At 37.6% G+C, this 21,931-nt stretch overlaps 2 protein-coding genes, 1 long non-coding RNA gene and 1 pseudogene across 3 annotated transcripts; 2 read left to right on the top strand and 2 right to left on the bottom strand.

Moving 5' to 3' along the window:
* The first annotated feature begins 1,589 nt into the window (after positions 1-1,589).
* On the top strand, positions 1,590-4,154 carry LOC111333851 (adenosine receptor A2b-like). The gene has a single exon (XM_022939482.2). The coding sequence runs from the start codon at positions 2,362-2,364 to the stop codon at positions 3,286-3,288; it is 927 nt and encodes a 308-aa protein (XP_022795217.1). The 5' UTR covers positions 1,590-2,361; the 3' UTR covers positions 3,289-4,154.
* Positions 4,155-9,478: 5,324 nt separating this feature from the next.
* LOC148720281 (uncharacterized) lies at positions 9,479-14,395 on the top strand. The gene is made up of 3 exons (XR_015993048.1): positions 9,479-9,601; positions 9,814-9,931; positions 13,878-14,395. It is a non-coding gene; the product is annotated as an uncharacterized LOC148720281 (long non-coding RNA).
* Positions 12,254-13,481, bottom strand: LOC111320425 (piggyBac transposable element-derived protein 4). Its single transcript, XM_022923091.2, is given in 2 exon segments — positions 12,254-13,096; positions 13,098-13,481. Coding segments are annotated over 2 exon segments (1,227 nt in total).
* A 3,491-nt stretch (positions 14,396-17,886) lies between the features above and the next one.
* LOC148720280 (uncharacterized) lies at positions 17,887-18,809 on the bottom strand (annotated as a pseudogene).
* Positions 18,810-21,931: the final 3,122 nt, after the last annotated feature.

Genomic DNA, 21,931 nt, shown 5'->3' with positions numbered 1-21,931 from the left:
CCAAAGTATTGTGCTGTTGTCCGGCAATAATTGATCTGTTGGTTTTTCTTGTTGCCCAGCCTCTCTTTGCTACTTCGCGGATGTTGATAATTCGCGAACAACTGATGGAGTCTTTCGTAGATGACACAGTCTACATTCCAAGTTTTGGATTACGTGTAGTGTCTCGAATGACGATGGCGTGGCGATTTTCCATTAGATTGTTTCTGTTTAAGAAAGTCTTATGTAAGCTGAATATTGTAGATATTTCAGACATGCAGAATAAAAAAGGTGAATGGAATTGACATGATATCTAAATACACTGCTTAAATTTTAACATTGAAAAAGTGAGCAATCAATGATATAGCCCATGTCTTTTACATTTGCTGATTTTGTCTTCCGATCTATGGATTTTTTTAATTAATGCTTATTTACGCTTAAATTTACCTTTACCAAAAGAGATACGGGCTCGTGGCTAGGCAGGTGCCGTGGAGACGAGATATCTCTCCTTGCAGTTACAGGAAACCAAATTTGACAGGAGGCGAAACACAGGCAAACACTGGTTTTAAAAAATTTTCTTTATTCCTTTGTTTGGTAGATGAGTCATATCAACCATGAATTTCCTCCTCAGCGGTGCACATTCTCCTCTCCAACGCAGCATTTCTTAGGAATTCTCTGATTCTTGTTGCCCTTCACAAGGAATCATTCCCTCATCCACCGTCCAAACTCCCTTGTTCTGGCAACAACTGATCTGTTGGTTAGTCTTGTTGCCCAGTCTCTCTCTGGGTTTCTATCGATATCGTACATGGCAGGCTATGCATTGTGTTTGGTGTCTTTACTGGCGTTGGCGACCCTTTATATTAAATATCTGTCGGTTGTATTTTTTAAAATGTAATCTAGTTTCATTTATTTTATGTCTACCATTTTCTAGAGATAAACTTTCCTTAAAGTTCACTTTTTTTAGTCGTATTACAAAGCTCTCTTGAGGTTCAGAATTGACCAAAATTCAGGAAGAATTTTTGCACTTAATTATCGGTCTTAAAACTGACAACATATCGCAAAGCACTGCTTATTTCACCTTTCAATTAGTGACAAATAAGAGTTTCTTTTATATCGTTGTCAGACAATGGTATAGCCGATGTCTTATTGTTTGCCATGTAAATTAACTTTCAGCGCTAAATTGTACTTAAATTAAACTTTATTTATTGAGATAAAGAGTCGGTTACAGCCCACATAATAACACTTCATAAATTTGGCCGCAGTCGCAATTCGGAATAATTAATTAAAATTTGAAGGAAAATTTTTGGGGATGGATCTCCTCCACGCGAGTTAAATAAGTTATTGCATCTTCCGAGCAATTTGTTCACTCGTTTGGTTTCTCTATTAGCTATTTCCCCGCCGATGAATAAAATAGTGGATTGAAAGATAAAAAAATTTAGAGTTCAAAGAATAGTGATTAAGGTTACCGTGCATCTTCAGGGGTGTCTCGCGTGCAAGCGATGTAGCGCGTCCGGTTTAAACTGTAGATATCTAAACCCCTATATCAAATTAAAGCTTATAGGACTGGCTATCAAACTATACCAAAAATTTGGAAAAAATTACTAGTCGAATTTTTCACGACTTCTAAATGCGAGCGCCCGAATCACCTTTTAAGAGCTACAAGTCAAAGGGAATTTGCTCGATTGCTCTCAAATTTTGACAGTAGCTAGTTTTACATATAAACAACATAAAGTTGTCACCGAATTTTTTATTTCTGGATACTTTTTTTTCAAGAGCGATTTTTGTACGATCACTCCACATGTTTTTAATCCTATTTTAAAAATGTTCTAACCTTTTCACTGAAATTGAATATGGCAAATCGCAGAAACGTTTTTTAGCGCTTTGGCCCCGGAACACATTAAATAAGCGAAGAACAAAATTCGCCTTAACCATGTAACGTTCAAAAGGTGATTCGGGCGCTCGCATTTAGAAGTCGTGAAAAATTCGACAATTAATTTTTTTTTCCAAATTTTTGGTATAGTCTGATAGCCAGTCCTATAAGCTTTAATTTGATAGCTATATCAAATATATATAGTCTAAACTGGCGCGCTACATCGCTTGGACGCGAGACACCCCCCGAAGGTGCACGGTAACCTTAAGACTGGAAACGAAAACGTAACAAATAATTTAGTATTTGATGAAACCCGAGACTAATAACCAGGCCTTTGACACTTTAAATAATTTTCCTCTACAGTCTAAATGAATGGATGCTGTCGAGGAAGTCTGTAACTGATTCTTATGTGGGAAGTAAGGTTTCAGCGATCGTGGCAGGACGAGTAGTTTTCAAACGAAGTATCTCTTACTGCAATCACAATTAACCACCAAGAATAAGGAAACGAAAACCGAATGATGTCGATGACAAATGTAACAGAAGGTGAAACACAAGAAAAAACATTTGAAGAACTGCTATGCTCCCCCGCTTTGGTGGGTGGGCTTCAACAAGAATCAATTCTTTTCTCAGCAGTTAACATTCTCCTTTCCATCACAGCATTTTTTGGAAATTTTCTCATCCTTGTTGCCCTTTACAAGGATTCTTCCCTTCATCCGCCGTCCAAGCTTTTGTATCGCTGTCTGGCAACAACTGATCTGTTGGTTGGTCTTGTTGCCCAGCCTCTTTATGCTACTTATTGCATGTCCTTGGTTTACGCGCGTTGGAATCTTTGTCAATATGTAAGGGAAGCTGTCTACGTAACAGGCTATGCATTATGTAAAGTTTCCTTATTGACGATGACGGCCATAAGTTTAGATAGACTTCTCGCCTTATTGCTGGGGCTGAGGCACAGACAGATTGTAACTTTGCGTCGCACATATATCATGGTAGCTAGCTTTTGGGTTCTATCTAGTGTCATTGCTTCATCCTACACATTAGATTACTCTGTAACATTTTTCTATGGCCGTATATTGATGCCAACTTGCATAATTGTATCATTCGCCTCATACGCGAAAATTTTTCACACTCTCAGTCAACATCAGGCTCAAGTACAAGACCAGTTTCATCATCAAACTAGCCATCCGAACATTTCTCGATACAAGAAGGCAGCGAACAGTGCACTGTGGGTGCAGTTAGCACTAGTTATCTGTTATTTGCCATTTGGTGTAGTGGATATTGTGATCAGCAATAGCAAAATATATTCATCGCTCTTAGTCATCGTAAGAGGATTAACAGTTGTCCTTGTTTTCTTTAACTCGACGTTGAACCCTTTAATTTATTGTTGGAAAATTAGTGAGGTAAGACAAGCAGTAAAGCAGACAATCAGACGAGCACTTTGTTGACCATGGAGTTAAAACGCCGTTGAACTGTACTCGATTGAATACATTCAAAGCTTACTCATTAAGACACGTTTATTATTTGAGAACGACCGCTCAAATATCACTGCTGGAAGTTTGTCGATGGAATTTTCTTTTGCACCTAAACAACTAAAGGAAAGGCAATGGAAACACATCCGTATAGAACAGTTTTTTGCGGTCAAACTCCCCAGTTTATCACGAGTACAGCAAGTCATTTTCGATCAGACGATTTGCATGTTTATTCTTCAGAGCAATATGTTGCACTTAATAAAACGTCAAAAGTAGTTTAAGAGAATCGCTCGATGTTTTACCATAACCGATGTAAGTGTTTTACCATAATAATAATAGTAATAATGATAAATTTTCCGCTAAAAGATGACGCCTGGAGATTACGCCATATTGCTAGACATGCAGGCTCAGTTCCCTGGGAAAAATGTCTTTTATGTATATAAAAATGTGATTATGGTTTTGTCACCCGTAAATGTTAACAAAGTTTAAGAAAGTATTAGAAATAAAATTTATCATCAATGGTTCTCTCTCAAATCGATAATTTTTCGAAAATTATTTTTCTAAGGCGAACATGGAATTTTGAAAAAAAATATAATGGACTTTTAAAAACATCCCTTATTCAGACTGTCAAATAAAAATATAGCAGATATCTTTGTGTTTACCAAGGGAAGTAACCTTCATTGCTAAATTTGTACTTGATTTAAAATGGACTTATTGAGACGAGCTAATGACGGTTTACATATTATTTTTCAGCTGCTATTCTGAATGATGAAAGATAGTTTAAAGGAAAATTACCGAGAAAGAACTTCACATAAGAATAAAATAAGATATTGCACCTTTCAGCTATTACTTGTTTGTTTGGTTTGTCGATCAGTTATTTCCCTTTCGGTGAAAAAAATGAGGGATTTGACGATGAAAAAAAGAGTAGAGTAAAAAAAAAAAAATATATCAATAATGGAACGAAGGCGAAATAAATAATTTGGCATTTGATGAAACCCAGGACCCAATACGAGGCAAGCACCAACTGTGTTGTGATTACCTGATGTCTCTTAAACTTTGACAGGAGACATTTATTTACCAACTGATTCCATGTGAGTGATCGTTCATTAAGTTATGAAGCACACGAGAGTGTAAGAAGCTTGAAAGACAAGCAAAAGCTGGAGCCGAGAGCAATAACAGGTTCAAAAGTAGTAATTAGCGCTACGCAGGTTTAAAAATTTTTCAAATTTAGACGTAGTGATCAAATCTTTCGTCTCACACAAGCCAAGTTTCCCTCTTTTTCATTCCTACGTCACACTCCATTTCACAGTCTGCCGATAATATCTATGCTGTATGGCAATCATATATTTACATGGTTCCTCCGCATGCAACTGACAACAAACCTCTATCACTTTCGTGTCCCAGAACGATATACTTTAGAACCCATTTTATGTGACTTCAAGCGTTTATGACTGTTAGAAATTAAAGATATGTACATGTAGTAGTGAATTCTACGAATTTTCTTTTATCTCAGAAAAGCACAGTACCATTTTCGTTCACAAAAGTGCTGTGAAATGTTTACAAAAGATTAATTAATTTATCAATCAGCCAAAGTATATACACATATTTAGTTCGTCGGCTGAGCTCATTGAAATGTCTTCAATGAAAACGATTTTTTTCCTGTTTATTTCAAAACCAAATACCTCAAAGATATTTTTGATAATATATTATTAATGATAATTACATTTTTCAACAAGACGATCTAAGATCGCAAGTCGGGCTACAGGTAGACTTGCTGTTTTAAGTGCTGACCATTCATGTTACGCAGTGGTTCTAAAAAGAAATACCAAGAAGTACCATGGTCCTGGTTTGTGGGCGTGGCCTAAAAAGTTTTTTCACCCTGCCCTTTTCAGAGGCCTGTTGATGCCCGTGTTACGGTTGAATTTATATCCTTGGTGAGCTATGCAAGTAAGGTTCTGGAATTCCAATGACTTCAAGACTTTGCTAGTGAGTAACACATTGCATAAAGCCCTACAGCAGAGCATCATTTACAAGAGCAGTTGTGTTCTTCTCTCAAACTGTTCACTGCAATTATTTGATATGTACTAATCTACACTCCTTTGAGTTCAAAATTGTCAGTGAGGGAGTGTATAGTCTGGAAATACTGTACTAAGCCCTGAATAGATGGTACTTCTGGTACTACACATGTACACGAGGGATGGCTTCCAGCATATTCGTCTCTTGCATGAGAATCAAAGATCTTTTAACTCCCATTATTAGTATGATAGATACTGACACCAATACATTCTATTGTAAGAATAAATGAAGAGTAACTTTGTGGCAACAGTGATTCAAAAGCCCTGTCTATCGGACACTACTGACATTCCTCAGTTATTGAATCACAGTAGTGTAGAGCACTTTCTAGCAATTTACAGTGGTGTAGAGTACAGCTTTCACTATAATTAAACTGATAATTTTTCTCAGACAAAGCAATCATTGATGGTAATTCTGTTTGTATTAAATACATCTGCCCTTTACATTGTGACAGTGTTGAATACAATTGATTACCCATCTCCAAAATTTGTACCAGGTCATTACAGGTAGGTATTCCTTTTATTATATTATAAATCAAAGCGATCAAACTCATAGCAACACATTGTTTTCCAGCATTTTCACCAAAGTACATAATATCACCTTGACTATATGGTGCCTTGACTGTTAGAGTAGGATCAATACCATGTATAGGAGGCCCAGGATTTGTTTCAATGTCATTACACAGATTCAGTGTAGCACAATAATTTCTGTGGCTCGCATTCTTATACACACTTGATAATGTATTATATCTATTCAAAGATGGATATTTGCCCAAAGACTCATACAACTCAATGATTTTCGATTCAGTGCTGACCATGTGTGACACAGGTAGTTTGACTCCAAATGAGTTTATTTGTAACACAAGCAAAGACAAAAAGTATACGTTTAGTTAAATAAGTCGATTAAATTAACTATTCTACTTCAGACAAAGCCTGTTTCCGAAATAATGTTCCACAAGTAATGGGTTTACATCTACGAAAACTTTATCTAGTAAGTCAGGGCGACTAACGAATAAAATAAGAACAAAATCATGGCTTACCCCGGCAGCGAGAACTAATCTGTACTATCCCTAAAGTCTCGTATACATCCTGATGATGATTGGTCCTAAAAGAGCGGATAAAACTGATTTGTAAAAGAAAGCATTCGACGTGGAAGCCAGCACACTGAATCATACAGAAAACTGCACAAAAACTGAATTAGAACAATCGAATATATGAATTAAAACTTACAATATCTCTACTTGAAGCTCCTGACAATTAACATATGAAATATGGGCGCAGGAGGGCCTGAAACAAGTCTTGACTGTATGAAATCGATCCAATACCTGGTAAAACACCGTGAAGAAAAACAAGCATGGCCAGTGTCCTAATAACCAGGCCTTCTTGAACTAACCATAGGGAACCCATGTCACACATGTAAAAGACCATTTCTTCCTCATCTTTTGTACAAAGTCGATACTATCATTATTGCTCCTTGTTCTAAGTCTACATTTAATGTAGCATTGCATTTTTGACGAGACGGGAATGTTTAAATAATTTGAATGCACACCAATTTTAAAATTTTTTTGTTTTTAAGTGAGAGCTTTTCTAGTTTTTTTGACAGGTATTCTGCTGGGCTCACATTCGAATTGTCTTCATACATGGTGTTCTCCATTGTTAATATTACAATGATTAACAAACATCACATAACAAGACCTGAATTCTTTGGTGCATTTTATTTCTTTTGCAACATCACTTTGTTGTACACACAATGCAGATGTGTCACACTTTTGTTGTTTGCATGGTGCTACTTTGTCCAACCCATCAATTGACACCACATTTGGTACCAAACAAACATTCCTGCATAACAATATGCAAATTTATTACATCGCCTGCAATGCCCATGGGCAATAGGAAGCGAATTCTGTGTTCTGATTGGCTACCTGAGTGGACAAGATGGGCCTATTTTGCCCACTCAGGATTGGCTGCATTGATACTGCATATTAAAAATATAGAAGTAGAACTATATTCATAATTCTTGGACAATTTTAGGGATGGAAACACGAAAAGTGGCAGAAGATAGTCAAACCAAAGAAAACAGAAATGACTTTCATGACTTTGTTGTGCTACAAACACAGTTGTCTTTCTTTCCAGGCTCGCAAAGTAAATAAGTCATTCCTAATTCTTATTAACCCATTGACACTTACGTGTAACACGTGCCGATGAAAAGTCAAAATTTTGGAGAAACCAAGAAGGCAAACACAATGTGCAGTAAATTTTTAAAAATCAGCTTTTCCAAAAAACAAGCTCCAGTGAAAGAGGACTAATTAAAGAACTCATTTCCGGCAAAAAAAGCAATCGGTGCAGATTGCATTTTAACTCAAAAATCAAGATGAAAGATAAAAATCGCTAAATATTTTCGCATGTGTGAAAATGGGCATGTGGATCATATTTCAAAAGGGAATATGCAAATTTGTCCATGAGTGAAGAGATCTCAAGTTCCATGGAATCTATCAATAGGAAGCAAGACTAAAATGGCCGAGAAATATTTTGGGACGTCAGATTTATTGAAAACAGTTTTTGATTTGCTGTTATAAGTGAAAAACGTACGAATTTCTTATGTGTACAAAGCTCACGCGGTAAAATTCATCATGCTTAGATTGTTGTTTACTTGCTTTCATGGCCAGAAATTGTGCAGCGGTGGGTTGAAAATTCTGAAAAAACTTCGATTTGAGGCAAAATCTTCTATTAAACTATACGTTTTGAACACGTTGTTACTCGAACATAATATTTACCGGGCCATCGAATCATCAAATTGTCGCCAGGCCCTGCTTGAAGTCCGAAAGTTCAGTTTTCACTTTACGTCCATAATTCGCATTGCCTTAGAGAATCGTAGTGTCGTTGACTTGAGAGCTTAATCTGTCACTTTTAAGACCTCGATATCCATTCTTTTCCAGGCAGAGTATTCTATAGCATTGTTACTTTACATTCTGAATTCCACAAGGTCTAACTCGATTGCAAATGAACAAAAAATCCGACCTGAAAATTTTGAAGGTCGGCCACGTGGACGCCATATTTTCAAATTTGATCATTTAGTGAAGACGCATAGAGTAATGCCCCTCTAGCAACCCCTAAAGTCGAAAAAATATATGCGCAAACAACGGATTCTGATTGGCTTATTGATCTCCAAACTATAGAGGAAGTTTGGGGACAAAACTCCACTTAGTATGGAAGGTAGGGGGGAACGCATTCTCATGCGAGGCGATCGCGAGGTTTGGGCAGTTACGGTGTCAATGTGTTAAAGCAAAATCTTTTTGCGATATAATAAATCCTTCACTAACCAAGCTTGTTCGGTCAAGATGGCTAGATATTAGCCTCGTTCCTTTTTTATTTTAACATAAAAATGCAAAAAGAGGACTCGGCCAATATTCAACCATCTTGACCGAACAAGCTTGGTTAATAACCCATATATAATATACGCACAAAAGCGACAAAACTAATGGAATAAATAGAAAAATAACAGATAGTAATGTACATTGTTTGAGCTAAAACATAACAAATGTAAGCTTAATCACATAAATGTAACGGTTACGTTTATCCTCACTCTGATGAAAGCCCAACATAGCATCTTTGTTGTCGTTTCCTAGAGTTTGATCACGAGGCACCCTGTCTTTATCAGCAAATGTTCTTCTGTCACTCTGTCCACATTTTCTGTTCACTGATAACTCATTTGATTTCTGGTTTGATTCCAGTAAGACCTTCGCTAAATCATTTGATTCTTTTGCTATTCTGAGTTCGCAGAACGACTTGTTTCAAAATATACGCTCATTACACACGCCACCTTTTAGAGTGGGTCTACCGCGAACGGTGTGTGGGTCTGTATGCTTGAGCGTAAAAAAGATGACACCATTTGTTAACATTGTGGAAAGAAGATTGCGCCCTTAGTACGTTCTGAGGTATTGCCCATTGCAGGTGCAGGGCCTTGTGGAGAAACCTGAGGGAAACCCCAGGACCTTAGTCGGTCGCCCGACCAGTAAGAAGCAAATGAATACAAAAGCCGCTGACCGCATACTCGCATAAACCGGAGGGAGACACGTGACTGCGTTAGGGAGAGAGGGAGGCTCATTTGAACACATTTCGCAACGATGCTTAGGTTAGTAGGTTGTCGACCGCGCCAGAGGAGGGATTTCATTGAGATATTGCAATCCACCGGCAGTTTTTAACTTAAAGTTGTCTGGGTAAGTTAGATTTTGTAAAAGAAAACATCCGTTACTCAGTTGTTAGCTCTTCTTGCACGATCATGCGACAGCAACACGTGGGTGTGAGAGAATATTGGGTTGGACTTCGCACATGATCCTCAGTAGCCTTCGAAGTCTACTTTGTAGTCTTTTGAAATCTCTGTGTAATGACTATTTCTAACTTCTTTTCAACGTTTGTGTCCTAATTGCAGGTTCAAATTCCCTGGAGTTATGGAAGGAAGAGATTCGAACGAATGCTCGCAGTTGGAACTATTGGGACGCAAATTGATCACCGGAATTCACGCTTTTCAGGATCAGTGCTTCCTTAAGGTTTGCGTACCACTTTCGTTACGTTAGTGGTCTTAAATTTTCAGACCTACTGTTATTCTAGTGCACTATTCAGACCAAGCTTCCTTCCTTTTGAGATAATTTGATGGTTTCGGCGCATAAGGATTATTTGAGGTTGACAGTTGCATGATCACCACAAACCAACCCTCTGGCTCAATTTTTATATTTTCTGTCATCGGCGAACTTGTTCACGAAATGAAAGGTGTTGATAGCCTGTTGTTTGGCTTACGCTCGGGATATTTTATCGGTTTATAGGTCGATACAGAGGTAGTTTTCACAAAACTTTGTCAGAAATAAATCGCGCACAAGTACGGTTGCATCCTAGCTGCTACGTTGTGACACTGTAAATGCAATAAAAACGGACAGAAAATCGTAGAGTTTCATCGCAAGACGTATTCAGGATTGTTTATGTAAAAAATTCACCCCAACTTTGAGTAATATCGGCCGTTACACACTGTTGTTGTCGCAATTGAACTTTCGTGGTAAAATCCGCCATTTTTGAACTGTGTCAAGCACATGCAAGGCACGCTGGGTAGTTCCTATTTCATGGGGCGAGTGTGACAGGTTTGGTAGCTTGTTTTGCCTCCGTTTCTTCTCTAACGTAACTTTCTCAAAATTAAAACCGATTATTTCTTTATGTATTTCTCAGCCAAGTAAATAAACTCTTCTTAGCTTTTGTTAGTCCAATCATCCAGACTCAACTAGTGTGATATTACATATTGTAAACAAACTTACCCACAGTGTAATCTTCTAGTTGTGTTTTAAAGTGATGTCACATTGAGTATAAAATCTAAGGACTGTATTTGTAACCATTGTTACATTAACTGATAGACTAGAGACTCAACTCGAGCATGGTGTTGCATATAGTAAACAAAAAACCCCACAATTTGTTTTTTTTTCTGTCAAAATGGCAGAAAGGAATATTTTCTAGCATGTGAGACATAAGCAGTGGTTTTGTTGCTTTTTCTCACTTTCTGGCCTGGCTCAAGTGATGTTTTCCTTTCGATAAATAACTACAATTTTTTTCTATTTTTGTAAAATGACTTTAAAATATGACAGGGAAATTTCAGTGCAACACTGAATCTTTTTTCACCAGATTAGTGTTTCAAAATTTCATGTTATTGTTTGCATCCATTCATAATATTGGAAGTCAAGTTCTCTTGTCTTTTCAATTTTTTCCGGAGGTGGTGGCGTCTTGTTATGTTCTTATTAATGTTGGGGCCTTCAAGCTCTTAGTGCTGGGATAATGTGTTGTACTAATTAAACTGCAAAGTTCTTCAGTGTCGTTGCATTAGATTGGAGGGAAAGGATTTTGTCAGTGTGAAGGGGCTGTATTCTGTTTAGTGTTAAATCAGCTGCTCAATCCTTTTCAGCTGGAGAAGATATACTTGCTGGAATTGCAGTAAAAGCTGTGTTTGTAATAAGTCCAGGGGTTACTGACACTTAAACTGGATCTGGCAAAATAGTCTCCCTGATGCTGCAAAGAACAACAATTAACTATTTCACTACTATATACTAATTAGGCCCAAATTCCATTGTTCCTGAATATTTATTTAGGCACCACCAAGGCTTTAACACAAAATCAAAACATACAAGCTCAGCAGATTTTAATGTAATGTTATGAGCAATAATGGAAAAAAAATTACAGTCTGATTATTATTTCATTCATTCATAAGTTTGATTGCAACTAATGTGGTAATAACTTTGAGTATTGACTCCAGAAAGTCAAGAAATAAAAAAAAATTCAAATTTGCCGCCATTAATGCTGGCACTACAATTGTTTTGTCGAACAACTAATTTGCAAGGCAACGAAAAACATGGTATATTCCCTACAGATATTTCATAAAACAGGTTAATAGTCAATCTAAGATGTTGGAACTTGAACAGGCAAGTTCAAAAGAGTTTATTTGGACTGCATGTGGAACTCATTGTGGCATGTGGAACTCATTGTGGGATGTGGGACAGAGTGCAACTTTGCAGAGTTTGCACTCGAAATGCGTCTCCACTTTATATCCTTTCGGGGTTCTCCTGCCAGCCATGATACACTGTACGCACTTACTCTTTCTTCCTTCTACATGGACAGAAATATGCTGTCCTGGATCTACGGCAGTTTGGTCTACAGCATCAAGGGAGCGTCTCTTTCTCTTCCTTTGAGAAAAGCCATTGATGAGTTGTTTGGCGAGCGCCAGCCTGAAATCTATCAATGGTTTCTTACGTCGTCCTCCACGATGAATGTTAAACAGGACATAGGCATTGCAAATAGACAAATTAAATAAAAACCAGGAAATTTTTTTTGTACCACTTTCATGATTGCCAGCCTGCATAGTAGAATGAGCGAAGCTGATCTGCGTGATCAACTCCTCCCATGAAAGCGGTGTAAACATTGGCAACTTGCGGCTTTTGAATTTCAATAACATTGCCTTTTTTCTTTTGTTGCACTGGTCGGGAGGGTTCACTGTGGGAAACATTTTTCGATAAGAAAGAAATTTCTTGCTTGTCATGCCATTTAGTGAATACTAGAAGGCCATGCTGTGCAGTTGCAATGTCTCCTTGTGTAAGCTTTCGTATCGCACATGGCGGCAAGTCCTTCCTGTTGCAGCAAACAGTTCCACATGCATAGGTGTTCTGAGCAAGAAGACAATCAAAGAGAAAAGAACTTGAAAAGAAATTGTCAAAAAATATGTGCCTGTTTTTATTTAGGAAAGGAGTTGCCATTTTCATCACGACATCATACCCAAGGCCATGAATGCGATGTCCATTTGCCTCTTGTCCAAGGTAAACAGAAAAATTCGACATGTAGCCATTGCTCGAATCTGCCGCCATCCAAACTTTGATGCCATATTTCATTGGTTTAGCGGGCATGTACTGGTGGAATGATAGCCTTCCTTTAAATGCTATCATTCCCTCGTCAATTGAAAGGTTTTTCGACGGCTCATAAACATTTTGAATTTTCTCCAAAATGTTATCGATGATTGGACACACTTTGAATAATTGGTCATAATTATCGTCACTGCGTGGTGGTTCTTGAGAAGAATCGTTAAAATGAAGGTACTGACTAATCTCTTCGAATCTGTTCTTGGTCATAATATTTTGTATGCCGCTATTTCCAACAAATGAATCGGACGACCAATACATCGAAATTCTTGGGAAGCTGTTTATACCCCATTATAATGCACATACCAAAGTAAGCATTAAGTTCTTGAGCAGTGACCTCTTTCCACTTGTCAAGCCTCGTTTGTTCGTTTGCTAATTTCTTCCGTGCGTACCAGTTGGTTTCTCAGACCATTAAATTGATAATGGAAAGGTAAAAAATCAGGTTGAAAAGGAATTTTTCACTCGTTTCATTGGGAACAGCAACCTTGATTCCTAAAGTAGTGGTGAAGTTGTTGATCACGAGGTCCTCAAAGTCTTGTGACCACGGAGTTTCGTCCTCGCTTTCACTCGAACTTTCTTCGTCTGATTCGTTTTCACTCTGACTCGCCAATCCTTCAAAATCTGTTAGATTGCGCAGAACCCTCACCGTCTGACTCATTGCTATTATCTTCATTGGACGATCCGAAAATATCACAATATTCTTCTCGGCTTATAGAATGCGGTGCAGTAGCCATATTTCAGGTAACATGGAGCTAGTAAGTTTTTCACATCCACTCTACCCCAAAGGGGATGCTAATTTATGTGCAGTGAGAAAATTATTATTGGTCAATACTCACTTTAAACAATAGAAACAAAAGTGTGGGTAAATATCGCCTGACAGGGGAGCACAGAGTCCCACAAATAGTCTCGGTCTCTTTGGCCGCTCTAGGAATAACGTGACATTTCCGGTTGGCTACTTTTGGCCACTCTAGTTGTGAAAGGGTTAAGGTGTCTATCCACTTGAGGATTTTTCCAAGGGTCTTTTGGATCTTTTTGGCCTTTTCCTTCTTGGTAGGCTGTTTGGTGTTGGGTGATGAAGTTCGTGTTGCTTCAACAACAGACAACAGGGAACAGCTCTCTTGTGCATTAGTATAGGAGAGATCACAAGGGCAGGTTGGATTAAAAGAGGACTGCAAACTGGGCTTACACTCACTCGGCTGGCTGGAACTGAGTGGGTAATTGGAGATAATGAATCTGGAGATAGGCATACACAAACTGGTGCAGTTGACAGTGCGTGAATTAGGAATAGGAACAGCATTGGAAAATATAAACAAAGGTGACATACCATGTCTACTTTGAATATCCAGAACCTTCTTTATAATAATTACCATGGTATTGGGAATTTCATGGCCCTACTGACAAGATTTTAAACTCGAGATCATCAATATGGGATAAAAATTTCTCTGTTTGGTTTGAAAATTGTATTATTTTGGTGAAAGCAAATTAAACTTGCACATATCTATTGTACCAATTTTATCTGAAAGTGCAAAAATAAAGTGCTAAATGGTCATCAAGATTATACGATGCAAACAACCATTGTTTTAGAATACAGTGTAACAGTAACATTGGAAAATGTCAACAGAGTAATGTCTAAATTGAATGTCCTAATCCTTTTCTTTTTTTGATAAGATATCAAAGTTCATGGTATTGGTAATTTCATTACACTACTGACAATGGCCATCTCAGTGACTGGTGATAGAAAAATCCAAAACCTTCCCTTGCTGGTCATGACTTTTATCACATTTGGTGGCTCACATTTGGGTTAGATTTGGATTGCTTATCAATAACCTGATGCTCTCCTCTCTTGAGCTACTAAAGTGGGTAGCACTTCTATTAAGTGGCAGATATACAGTTGACACTTCTCTAATGTAACATTGTCTCAAAATATTTTAATGCCAGCTCCCAATTCTTCTCTATTCATGGCTTCATGATGACTCACAGCAAATGCTTCAACTCGCGCCAAAGGTTCTCAATATGGTTTAGGTCTAGTCTCTCCCCTGGTGTCAGCCAATAGTTTATTCTGTTTGTTATAAGAAATTCCATTGCCAGTTTGCCTTAAAGGATGATATGACGATGTTCAAGGATCTTCAAAATTGTCTAAAGAGCCTTGCAATGTACATACATCATTGGTTATCATAGGTCAAAAAGTGGCAGCTAAGAAAGGTAATGTGGACCTACCATCTCTACAAAGTTATAAGTAAAACTTAACTATTAAAGATGTTTACAGAAATTTTTTCACAAGAATAACCAAAATCATTAACTGAACATATAGATTAAGAATGTGTACAGAAATATATACAAAAATTTATATACAAGATTGTTAATTAAAACTAGCTATTAAAAAGCATTAACAGGGAAAAATGTAACTTTAAAATACCATTTTTAAGTTGACGATAGATGAAATTGTCTACATCTTTGTTAAGGTTAGTAATGTTTCTTGGAGCAAATGCCACTTTTCTTAACTGAATCTTGTTGCACAAGATAAGAACCAGGATTACACTGCGCTTTGAAATCCTTGCCCAGATATTTACTTTGAACAGATGCTTTCTGCAAGGTTGAAGTTTCCCAGTTGTTCCTTCTTTTCTGAAAGAGATCTTGCCATGGTGCTCCAACCAAATGGCACTGTCAACCGTAAAGATAACGTTCTCAAAATCTTTGTTATGGTCTAAGCATTCTTGTGTAAAGGCTCAGCAGGCCACATGGTTTGCTTCTTCAACCACTTGGCAGCGGGGTCCACATTTTCTCCATTCCAGCTCTCCCCTTGCTCTTTTCAAAGTTGATGTGGAAAAATGACTGTGTTCATGCAGCTGGCTGTGCATGAGTATTTGCGGTCCTGTAATTAAAAATGCGAGTGATTGGTATGTCTTATCTTACAACTGGTGACACATTGTGAAATTAAATTAATTTCAGTTCTTACCAGTGGCGGTAAGCTCATCATTTTCTTCCATCATAGAATCCAGAAGTTTATAAGTGTTAAACCATTGCATACCTGTATTTTTATTTTTCCATTTGGTTTTTTTTGCTAAAATATAGTGGTTAATGCAAAGGGAAGCATTTGCTTTATAACTTTAAAGTGATTAGTAAAGACATGCTCATAAAATAAGAATTAAAGGTTGTACAAATCAAGAACTGGCCGGGAGCACAAATAAGAACAACTGTATTGCTGAAGAAGTGTTGTTGAATATAATGGTTCCATCCAGTTAATTAGGTAAATATCCATATGTTTGCTTAATATGTACCTGGAAGTATGCAATGTTTAGCTCAACTTGAGATGCTATGTTATACTGATGTTGAAGATTATTTTGTGTTCAAGACGTCGATTTTTGTGGAAATGAAGTGCCAACAGCACATCCTGTTGAATATAAGGAAGACTTAGAGCACATAAAAGTGCAGAAAAACTAAAAAAGGAACATCCTCCTTTAGAAACGTCACTAAACTAGTAGTATAACAATTAGTATTTAATGTTAAATACTTGTACCCAGAAAAATAAACCAAATATTAATCTATGGGAACTTTTGTCTTTTAAATATTGTCCTTGTCAGTAGCACCCCAACTGGGAGTAGCTATTCACCGAATTGTTTTCATGATATTTGTAGATGCAAACATCCTGGTCACGTGAAGTCATTGGGGTCACTTAAGCGGGTCTTAGGGAAGCAGACTTGAATTTGCCAATTTTGATGTCATTTTCTTCCTTGAATACTTCGTAGACCTTGTGGATGTTCAACAGCAGCAGTTGTTTCTGTTTCTAAACCCTTCCACTTGGTGTCTTTACTGAAACAGTCTTTCTTTCCTGGACACATTCTGCTGATGTCATCTCATGAAAAATTCCTCTACTTTGTTTGCCTCTTCTTCCATAAGAGCATCAGACCGCTTCTTCCTTTCAACACTGTTAAGCTTCTTTCTTTTACGAGAATTGTCACAAGCTTCAAGACCTGCTTTTTGCTTTCTTGGTGATAGATCTTCCACAATTTTTGAGATCACCACTGGGACTTTCTTAGGGCTCTTTGGCAGGCTGCTTTTCACTTGGTTTACTGCCTTAACAAGGCTTTGAGGGCTTATAAGCAGACTTGTAGAGGCAACAAACTTATTCTGGCTACCTGACTTTTTTGCTTTCTCACTTTTTTCACGTTTTCTCTCCTTTTTGTTCCTTAACCGATCTATTTCTCCGCATACAACTTGGCCATTTTTTCACGATACTGTGTCTTCTTTTGTTCTCAGTCCTTTTTTAGGTAAACCTCTAGCTTTTCTGGATCCTTTTCAACTCTTTTCTAAACTTTTTACTTCTTTTAGTATTTGGATTCATTGCTGAAAACTTGAAAGTGCTTTTATCTGTGATAGAGGTTAAGTTCCTGAAGCAATACAGTTCAATCTCACTGCACATGCTCAGTTGCAAAACATCCTGTAGGAGCATTTTATGAACAGAGAATGAATTAAACCAGTTTGATAGGACATTAATGAGCAATAATAAAAGTTGTCACAGCAGTGAGACATTCTGAAGCATAAAAAAGAATTGAATTTCATCAACAGATTAAACTTTGAGAATAATTATTATGTCCTCTCCGCAACAAAAAACAACCTTATATTTAAACATGTATTTGATAGTTTATCATAATTTTGATACAATTTAATTTACCCCTTGCGATAAATCAGAAGTTCACAAATCTGCAACTTTATAGTTTTAAGCTGGGTCTAAAATAAACAAAACTTAAGGTGAAAATGTTGTGAAGAGGACATTTGTCAGACAAACTGCAGCTTACAAAGGATTATGGGGTAAAAGTCAGGCTGAAATTGCCACTGCAGAATATCTTCATAATGGACATTTTGTCTACACAACTTTTGCTTGATTTAAGTTTTTTAACTGATTGCCAACACAGCAATGGAATGTCCTCTCTGCAACAACTATTGTTGTCGATACAGGTAATTTGTGTTCATTTATGAAATAGTGACGGCAACCCTGTTGACAATTTTCTTTTTCTACAAACTTCAACCATTTGGCCATAGCCCAAACAGAAAATTAGACCAGATTAAGGCAGGGTTTTGTAACCCTTTCTTTGTCCAAAATATTGTGGAATGACCCTATTAAACACCCCAAGAGTCTCGCAAACTGATGAAAACTTGTCTCTTTCTACAATAACGGCTCTTGGGGCATCTTGACCATAACTGTTTACTAATGCTCTCTTTTCAATTCTGAGTTTGTTCCTGTAAACACCTTTTCATTAAAATTAATCATTATTAGTAAGCCTTATGATAATTGGCTTCCATTCATCTATAAAGATACAAGTAAGACGGCTGTCCTCTTTACATTCTTCTGAAGCGTTCCAAAATTTTCACCAGGTGCCTTCCACCCTGGGGTGTAGCTTATACTGCTCCTCTGGGGTACATGAATCATCTTTTATCATGTGATGGCAAATTGCCCATACACTGTTCATTGTTTTGTGTAAATTATGTATATTTTCATGGAAGGCTCTACCATAATTTTTCTACATTTTGTCCACAAAATTGTCAGTTAGTGGACCCTTCCATAAACCTTTCCCCCATCCAACATCCTCAGGTCTAGATTAGGGTGATCTCTAATCTATCCTGAATGTAGCCTACACACTCTTGCTTTACCGCTGGATATTTGTCTCCTTAAAGTTCAACTATTTTTTACTTGACTCTGCCAAAACAGTGGCTATCACTATCTCCCACAGAGGTAGAATATATCAACTTCCTCTTAATGCTATGTCTGAAGATGTAAACTGCTCCTGAGGACTCAAGACTTCAGGGGAACCCACATGGTTCACTTCACAGTGGCGAGGATGTGACTCTTTCCAAGAAAGATAATTGGGTGATATTTTATCATAATGTAGCTTCAGCATGAAATAATTTCTCCTGTCATAAGCGAAAGAGCTAACAGGACACTGATGTTAGAGCTGTGGCCTCTCCTCTGCCAGACCCTTCTGTTCATTTCATGCTTATTTACTTGTTTGATCTTTAATGAGGATCCTCCACTCAGAAATACTGATCTTAAAGCTGTGGCTTCTCCTCTGCCATTTTCTGTCTATTGAAAGAGTAAATTTGCCCAATGATTGGCCATAAATCTCTACAAAACATTCTTCATCTTCGTGGGAAGCTAGTTGTCCTAGCCTCTCTGCTGCTTCACACATTAGTAACTCAGCATTACTCAGAAAAATTTTCAACTTGCTTCATGTGTTGATTGTAGGCCTTTTTGGTGACTAGAGGTGGATGCTCCATTCCTGCACAAAACTTTACTGGGCCAGCATGACCCCATTGGTGAGATGACAGCACAGAACTTCTTTTCATTTCATGCTTAGTTACTTATTTGATCTTTAATGAGGATGCTCCACTTGTACAAACATCATTTTCAGGGAGGTCCTAACTAAATGTCAAAAAATATAAATAAATAAATAATGAGGATATCTAATATTATATATAACAGATTGCAAAATATAACAAAGGTATATGCAAAATGGAAAAATATAATGGCAAGAAAAAATCTTAACAATTGATTTCTTAAAGGCAATGAGGTTATCAGTGTTTCTGGTTTCCAAGTCAATGGTGTTCCAGTCTTTTCAGCAAGGTGGGACAGTTTAAAATAACCCCAGTTTGTCTTCTGGCCCACCACCCGCTCAACCTAGTCTTGTTCTTGTTTGCAGAGGAGTTATGATAGAACACAACATCTCTTTAAATCTCCTAACCTGCAATTAAGTCATTATGAGTGCTCTGAGCCACATGAATTTGGTCTGATGGGTTTTAGGTCATGATTACATAGGCAACGCATCACCAATCTACTTGTCTCCAGAAAACCTTGGGGTATGGATGATTGGAGTGGGTGCATACCACTAAATGAATGCTGCTGTGTAGAAGACATTGTTAATGGTAGCCTTTGGGTAAACATGGATGTTGTAATGGCTCTTGGTATCTAAGTGGATGATTTTGGCAAGCCATGGCCATGGTGATGCTCTGGCTGTAGATCTGTGCCATGCTACAGCTTATTGGTTGGTGCTTGATATGAGTGGGAAGCAAGATCATTTAACAGCGATAGTGTTTGTGGCCTCCGTGAGGAGAATAGAGCAAATGCATTCCAAGGGTTTCAAGGGCTGGACAGAGCTACAGTTGAGGATAGTGAGGTTGTGTAAAATGACTGCTGGATATCTGTTTGTGAAATGGGTGCAAGTGCACTTGGAGTTGCAATTAAAGTAGCACTTGAAGTCACATCTGAACTTGTTGTTTCCATGCCTAAAAATAAGGAAGGGATCAGTAGGACAATATGAACATTACTTTCTTTTGTTTTTATTTGCCTCTTTGGACCTTGCTTTGGACCAGATGCTCTCATGTTGATGTTTTGCTAGTTGCCACTGATAATATCTACCCTTGATCTTTTGCTCCTAGTACCATGTTATAAATTTGTTAAGGGCACCTTTTTTTGGTTATGGCAACAGAGTGCAAACACATTTTATTTGGTTTAAAATTTCTGCTTGGACATGTCACTTTAAAGTTTGCATAAACTTGAACCCAGTGTGGATTACTCCCTGTCTCAGGAATTACAGAGAATGTCCTATTTTGGCATCCCTTGATGATGCTGGGAAGATGGTGTAACGATAGCGAAATTGGATTCAACCGAGCGTGTGGTGAACAAGAGGGAACGTAATTTGCTGAGGCATCTTATTCTACCTGTTTTAAAATTGCCTGGAAGTGGTAATTGCAATGATGTATCTGCTTCAGTTAATGGTTGACTTTTTGTTGACAAGAGGTTGGCCTGATGGGAATTTCCAGTGTAGATATATTTTACCACGCATGTGTTGTGACTCTCCATATGTGATTTACACAAAGACCTAAAGACTAGTTTCACACTCTGGCTTTGTCTGAAATAAGAAATCACATAAGCAGTGGAGAGAAAGCAGAAATTTTTACTAAATGAAAAAAACTCGAGGATGTGTCCTTTAAGCAACATATATTTCCTTAAGAAATTGTCTTGTTGATGGTATGAGCTTGTTGTCTTTTGTAAGCTCAAATGAACTACACACTGAACAGCTCTTGTTTTTTCTGTTGAGGAATATACCAAGGAGTCCATTTTCCTAAGCAAGTACCTTTCCAATGATGCACTTGAAAGATGTTCTCCTCAAAGGCCAGGACCTTGTGCAGGGTAATCTGTCTAAATGGCCAGTGTAAATCTGGAAGATTCAGTGGTCATCTGTTCAAAATTTGCGTATTTATGAATGTTTTTTGACTGAATTGACTAAGATGAAATAATTATTGTGGCTATCCTTTTATTCTTTTATTAGTTGTAAGTAATGAATTATCTGGCCATGTCCTATTGGAATATATTATATGTGAAACTGAAATTGTATAATGTATTGCTGGACACACAAGGGGTGAGTAACACGGGCCTGCTAATTATTGCTCGTTGATATCCAAGGTCCACCCATTATCGAGACTTGGCTTTTAAGTGCTGAATGCTGTATTTGAATCATTACTCACCTTTGTGATGGGCTGGATCTCTCTAAGCTCTTGTAAGATTCTTCAATTTAATCACTGGCCAAGTGTAATTATCAGGCACTGATGAGGTTGAACTCTGTATTTGCTAACCAGGATTTACACTCTTCAGATGCTGTTCAGGGCATATTCCTGTGATATCTGGTTTGAATGTGTCTCCAATCCCTCCATGTCAAGCTTAAAGTCATAGAAGGAATCACAGGATTTGGCTTTCCAAAGGGTAACTCTAGTATAGCACAAAAGAAAAACTTCAACTGTTGGACCTCTCAGTTACTCTAACTGTGCCTTGAAATGATAACCTCAACTCAACCATAATTGTGCAAATGTCCAGTTTTTCTAAGGCTTTGAATAAACTCCAAAAAAGGCAGCTATGTCCTCATGGGTATGCCCCAGCAGGTGAAGGTTCACTCGCATCTGCAGTTTTACAATGGAAGTGATGTTGGTTTTTTTTTAATCCCAATTCGTTCCTTCCATACTGTAGTTGTAAGAATTAAGAAAGAATGGCGACAAGTTTCCACCCAAATGGACCTTTAAACAATTCTATTAAGAAATTTTGAGGGTTGAACAGAGTGC

This window comes from Stylophora pistillata, chromosome 11 (assembly GCF_964205215.1).
Source record: "Stylophora pistillata chromosome 11, jaStyPist1.2, whole genome shotgun sequence".
Lineage (NCBI taxonomy): Eukaryota > Metazoa > Cnidaria > Anthozoa > Scleractinia > Pocilloporidae > Stylophora > Stylophora pistillata.
The sequence above is the reverse complement of the archived record's forward strand: the minus strand, read 5'-3'. Positions and strand labels throughout refer to the sequence as shown.

Coding starts and splice junctions, on each gene's coding strand:
- LOC111333851 (XM_022939482.2), top strand. CDS start 2,362: ATGATGTCGATGACAAATGTAACAGAAGGTGAAACACAAGAAAAAACA.